Below are 6,106 nucleotides of genomic sequence, written 5' to 3'. Positions count from 1 at the left end.
CCTTGAAGCCGCGCCCGCACTCCTCGCAGGCCAAGGGCTTCTCGCGGCTGTGCACCCGCAGGTGCTGGCTCAGGCCTGCGTTCTTCTTGAAGCGCCGGCCACACTCTTCGCAGGCGAAGGGCTTGGCCTCGCGCTCCATCTGCTCGCCCGTCTCCGGCGCCCCGGCTGCGCGGCTGGGCCCCGGCCGGGGCTCCGCGGCCACGTGGCTCTGGCGGTGCTCGTTGAACTCGGCCACCCCCCTGAAGACGCGCCCGCAGTCGCCGCACTCCCAGCCCTTCTCCTCACTGTGCACGCGCTGGTGTTGCACCAGGAGGACCTTGAGGCGGAAGGCGGCCCCACACTCCTTGCACGCGAAGTGATGTTCCACCGGCAGCTGCTGCGGGCTGGTTCCCGGCGCCGCCGACTCCCCAGGCTGCTGGACCTTGGGGCCCGGCTCACTGGCCCTGGGGGAGCTGGTGGCTGCAGCCTCCTGTGGCCTGGCGTCTTCTCCCATTATGCCGGGCCGCCGAGGTGCCGTCTGCAAAGAGAAAAGACGGGCAGGCTGCCGCCAGGGGGCTGCAGGACAGGCTTGTACTGGGCCGTGGCCGTCACTGAGGCTGCAACCCACCCAGGGCCTGCGGTCCCCGCTGGGCCAAGGGCTGGTGCCCATCCGGCTGGAAGCCAGGGCCTGCCAGCCAGCGGGCCGGCGGTTGGACAGCCAAGACCTCCACCGCACCTCCCCACCGCATCGCTCCGGGTTCCCGTTCCACTCACCAGAATACGCAGGCTGGAGCCAGGGGAGGGTCTGGCAGCGAGTGCTCGGTACAGGTGAGGACCGAGACAGGGCTCAAACCTGGGGCTCCTGCGGGTGGAAAAGGATGTGGGTGATGTCGGTGGCCAGGTGCGACAGTGGCACGATGCACGGGCAGGGCCTGTGAAGGGGAAACCATTCGTTTCACACCCTGACCACGCTGCCCGCTTCCTGGCACAGGGCTAGGGTGTGTGCTGGGCCTGGGGTGGGGGCAGGTGGCTGTCCTGAGAAGGTGACGCTTCCCTGGGCTCTCCCATGACTGCGCTTCATGCTCCTCTGCGTCTCCCACATGTGGCCCCTTCCCTCATGCAGACCATGGTGCACACAGGTTTCCTCATGTCAGCCCCTCTCGACAGGAACCCCCCGCGAAGTAGCCATGTCACTGGCATCGCTTGCGTTCAAACAACAGTCTGAGGAGGCAGGATGAGTCTGTCTCATTTCGGGGCTCCTTTCTGAGCCACTAGCACTTGGGAGAAGCCTGCTGCCTCATGACGCAAGGGGTATGATGGTTCATGCTGGTGGGGGCGTCAGCCCTGCCACAGAAGTCACATTTCTGCGGAATACCAGTGCCCCGGCTCAGGTCCAGCCACCAGCATGAACACGGAAGTCACGGGCTGCGGAGCTGACGACGAGGCAGGAGGAAAATGCACACCGGCAAGGTGCAATGAGCGCCCTGAGCTGCTGGACATACGGGCCGTGAACAGAGAGGAGACTCGAGCCAGTAGTCCCAGAGCGGGCGGGGAGGGGAGAGCGTGACGGGACAAGCGGAGCAAACACCAGGAGGCGAGCGGAAGCGGGATCCCGCCCAGCCAAGGCAGACATCAGCAGGCTGCATCCCCAAGGCCGCAGCCCCTTGGCTGAGCAGCGCGCGGGCGGTGGCGCACGGGCGGGTGGCGGTGCAAACCTCCCGACGATGACCCTGCCAGACGCGTAGCCTGGGGATGGCACATGCAAAGGCTGTGGCGCAACAGCACGGGCGGGCTCAAGGGCAAAGCAGGACGGCGCGCAGCGCTGCAGCACGGAGGGCCTAGAGAACAGCAATGTCCCAAGACGCCTCGGCGGCCCCCAAACTGCGACCCTTCGTAGACAGGGCAGGCAGCGAGCAGCCCCTCACTCTAAGTGTGGCAGCTGGGGAGCGGGTGCACAGCTCCCCAAGGATTTGCACCTGAGAAGAAAGGACTCAGCAGCAGGGCCAGCCTGGCGTGTGCATGAAGCCAGCGAAGGCCTGTGTCCCCTGTCATCCGGGCAAGCCGTTGGAGCAATCTGCTATCTGAAGAGACCCTGTTTCCCATACAAATCCGACTGCCGGGTCCACCGATACAGCCCATTAAGAAATTTCCCCGCCATGGACATGGCTGTCTCAACGCCGAGCGGGGCGGAGCGAACAGCAGGTACTGGTCCCTGCGAGCCATGGCTGGCCACCGCTCTGTCTCGCTGCCTCCAGCCCGGGCCTTGGCCCGACACATGAGGTCGGAGACCCTGCCACCCCAGCCAGATGCTCTGGCCTACGCTGGTCCCAGACAGGCCTAGGTGGCTCCTCCCAAGGGCCCAGGCGTCACTCGAGCGTCATTTCCCTGCTAACTTTTGCTCTCCAGCCCCATGGGGCAGTACTGCGCACTGCCAGAAAGCCGTCCGCTGCGCGGCTTGTTCCAACCCTCTCTGGGCGAGGTAGCAACTCAGAGATGCCAGGGCAGGGCTCGTTTTTCTCTTGGTCACCCCCGAAGCCCCAGTATCCGCAGCAGTTCCTGGCACTGAGTGGGCAGGTGATAAATTGTGGGGGGTAACTGAATCTCAGGCGGGGGAGGAGCACGTCCTTTACCAGCACCTGGCACATGGCTCTGTGCTTCTTCCTTTGCCTACTTGATTTCCTCAGTGTGACCTGCAGTTACCACTGCCTGCACTTTCAGGGAGCCCGGATGCGGTTCAGAACAAGCATGGGTCCGAGATCGAAGGCACCTCTGAGCATGCCGGGGACAGCAGGCCACGCCAGAGGCCAGCAGGCACAGGCCTAATGTGAGTAAAGGCTTTGAGTCGAGGCTTGGAATCATGCCATCAGCACACTGTCCTAGACCCTCGCCACGCAACACAGACCAGCGCCGCCCTCAGCCACCTCGCTGAAGCGAGCGAACCCTCGCGACGCGCTCCATGTCGTGGAGCACACCCCGCCAGGTGCGCTCGCTGCGATCCCAGAGCCACAGCCCTGACTGCCAATGACCCTTTCTCATGCAGCAAGAGTGGCCGGCCCTTCCGGTACCCAGGCTCCAGAGGCTTAACTCAAGTGCACGCCAGGTCACCCCCCCCACAGTAACGGGGCCCATGGGTGTGCAGAGATCACTTAGAAGGAACTCAAAAAATGGGAGCAAAGCACGTTCGGCCTCCACAGAAGGAAGCGGAAACTTGACATAATTAACCTTCAGAGATGCCACTGAGGGTCGCGCAGAGATAACACACACGGAGCTGGGCCTCGGCCGTAGCTGACGACGCGTCCTCCGCCCGGGGCACGTCCGGTCACTCGGAGGCCATCTGCACATGCTGTGCTTTAGCATGGTGCAGCTGATCTTTCCAGACCCTCAGAGGGCCACCCTCTGCAGTGACGGATGCGGGTGCCATTCCTTCCAAAGGGGGCCTGGGAGGGTCAAGGTGACAGCCACTCCAGGCACACCAAGAACCTCGGGTTGGGGGGACACAGAGGATGGACCTTCCCCTGACCATAAGGTGCCCACGCCCCCGCAGAGAAGGACACCCCGAATCTGGGCAAGGGATGCTCCAAGGGAGACGAAGGGAAATAACAGGGTGTCCCTTGTTTAAATGGGACCGAGTCGCCCGACAATTCTACACTCCCAGCATCAAAGGCTCTCCCAAGCGCGGTGGCGGGTGGGTGCGGGGCCCAGCTCACGGCCACAGACACTGCAGCTGTTTCACGAACACAGGGAACAGCAACTCTGTCCTGTCCAGCCCACTCCACCCGGAAAGCACGTGAGGCTGCTTCTGAGCTGGAGCGCTCAGGGTTTGATCAAATCCCCTCCGCACAGCCCTTCCCCCCTGGGCCGTGGGGCCACCCAACTGGATGGATCCAGCAGCTGCCAGAAACACCTGGACTTGCTGGAACATGGAAACGAGGACCTGCACGTAATTCGAACAGTGCCCCCAGCACCCGAGTCCCGACGCGCCTCTTCTCCTGTTGCTTCCACTGAGAGCTGGTTCTGGGCTGAGGATGGCTCAGTGACTCTGACACTGACACACATGAAGGCAGAAGCTCTTCCCGCACAGAAACCGGCTTCTCACCATCTTGCATTCCCACCCCAGGGCTTCCACAGCCTAAGGCCACACTCGGCCCACCACACACAGACTTACCCAAGGAGACGGAGGGATGGAGGGACGGCGGGCAGCGGCTCAGAACCACTGAGCACGATCAGGCGGGTCGCTCGGGCCCCTGCTGGAAGGAGATGATCATCAGGGTGGCCAAAAGCTGACTAGGGTGCCCCTTGTGGGGACAGGTCTGCCGGGGCCTGAGTGACCGTTCTGAGGGTAGGAGGCACTGAATACCCACTGTCGACACTCCCTCCAGATCAGGCGGGCCCACTGGCCAGAGCCCGTGGCTCGAGGTGGGCCCACTCTGTATGCGACTACTAGAAGTGGCAGAATCCTCAAGGGCCGAGAGGGAATCTCACCAGGAAAGTCTGTTTCTCTCGGGATATCTGTCTGTGTGTCTTTTTCTGTGTGCGTGGGTGGGGCGGCATCTGTGCCCGCTTCCCCAGTTTTCCTCGCTCACTCTGCCTGGGCACCTGCCCCTCTCTGTTTAGGTTTCCATTTTCTTTCCTTTCTATAAAAAGCCAGAAGGTGGACCAGAAGGGGATTCTGCAGTGTTTGTTGTATTTAATTGAGGAAGGGTTTATGTTCCCATGTTCCCAAGAAGACGCATGGCAGCTTCCTAAAAATCAAAATAAATTGTAAGTATAGTTTTGTTGACGTTACGCTGCCCTGGAGGACTCTACAGGGAAGTGGGAGGCGCTCTGGAAATCCAGGGGCGCTGGGTCACGCAGGTGGCCGGCACCCTGGGGCCAGGGCTGGATGGGTGCAGTGAGCCCTGGCTTGGGGGCCTGCTGAGAACTGCTGCAGAGCAGTGGGTGTGGATGGTGCCAAGGAACCTGCATTTGCACTGCCCCTGGGGCTGGAACTCGGGGCAGCACCTCCTCAGCACCTGGCCTGGCCTGTCCACAATCGGGAGGTCGCCGGGCTGCTCGTGCTCAGCTGATAAGGAGCTCCACAATGGGATCCTCTCTTTGACGATGGTCAGATTGGGAGAATTCACTCTCCAGTGATTTTGTCTCAAGGGGTGTCACACCTGAAGGCTGGAAACCTCTGTTCAACGGGACTGTAAATGTCCACCCCAGAACATTTGGGTGGTGGGGTGTGCACTGGCCCATACTTGGTGCTGTGCAAGCTGTTTCTGCTTAAAGGCCCAATGGGGGAGGGGCAGAAGAAGGGGGTGAAGCAGCCTTAGTACCCAGAGGGGGTGCTGTTCCAGCAATGCCAATGGAATCCTTTGGTAGGAGAAACATGTCAGGTCTGAGGTTGAAAAGAAAAATCTGTACTGACCAAAGTGCCTGGAGGGGCCAGCAGCCAGGCGAGCCAACCCTGGCTGGAGGGCATAGGGTGGGGAGAGGGCCAGGATGGGGGCGCCCGGACTTCCAAAGAGATCATGGGCTTTGGGCTGCGGGTGAGTGTGTTGGGAGGATGGAAAAAGACCTGTAATTAATCATCCAAATATAGGCTAGAGAAGGCACAGTGGAGTTTAAGGGGGGCACTGGGGTGGGAGACGGTGGCCCCCAGAAGAGGGCCGGAGAAAATCCCTGTTGGGAACCAGGGCCTTGAACTTGCTTTCACCCAGCCAGGGCTCTCCCCCTTCCACCCCTCTGCAGCCCTGGCACTCCAGGCCACCCGCCCTCCTCCCAAGAGAGGCTCGACCCCCCACCCCAAAGGCAAACGGGGACTGCACCAGTGGGAGCCATTGCCAACTCACCCAGCAGGCGCCCCCGAATGTGGTGGCTCAGGCCCTCCCCCAGCCTGGGGAAAGGCCCTTTAACTCCCCTCCAACGCCCCCCCTCGGCCCCCTTCGCGCTTCGGGGGAGGTGCCCCGCATCCCACACTGATAGGTTCCCACGCTCCAGCCATCCATCCCCGAAAACTGGGTAAGCCTCAGCACGTCCGCGACCCGCCCCAACTCGCCGCCCGCCCGCTGCCGCGGGAAGGACTCCGGGCCTCCTCGTCCCCGCCACCCGAGACCCGGCCCAGCCCCCCGTCCGCCTCGGGGCC

At 62.4% G+C, this 6,106-nt stretch overlaps 1 protein-coding gene across 1 annotated transcript in view; it reads right to left on the bottom strand.

Annotated features, from left to right (window-relative positions):
* The window catches only part of ZNF275 (zinc finger protein 275), a 38,011-nt gene that overhangs the window by 6,936 nt on the left and 24,969 nt on the right, over nucleotides 1-6,106 (bottom strand). Inside the window, exons 3-5 of the mRNA XM_012734458.1 lie at nucleotides 4,145-4,226; nucleotides 754-841; nucleotides 1-517 (exon numbers count right to left, since the gene is read on the bottom strand). Coding sequence (XP_012589912.1) covers nucleotides 1-517; nucleotides 754-841; nucleotides 4,145-4,226 — 687 coding nt within the window. The remainder of the gene's footprint in view (nucleotides 518-753; nucleotides 842-4,144; nucleotides 4,227-6,106) is intronic.

Source organism: Condylura cristata, unplaced genomic scaffold (genome assembly GCF_000260355.1).
Source record: "Condylura cristata isolate star-nosed mole 26May11 unplaced genomic scaffold, ConCri1.0 scaffold00057, whole genome shotgun sequence".
Taxonomy (NCBI): domain Eukaryota; kingdom Metazoa; phylum Chordata; class Mammalia; order Eulipotyphla; family Talpidae; genus Condylura; species Condylura cristata.
Note: the sequence above shows the minus strand (reverse complement) of the source record. Positions and strands in the feature narration are given on the sequence as shown.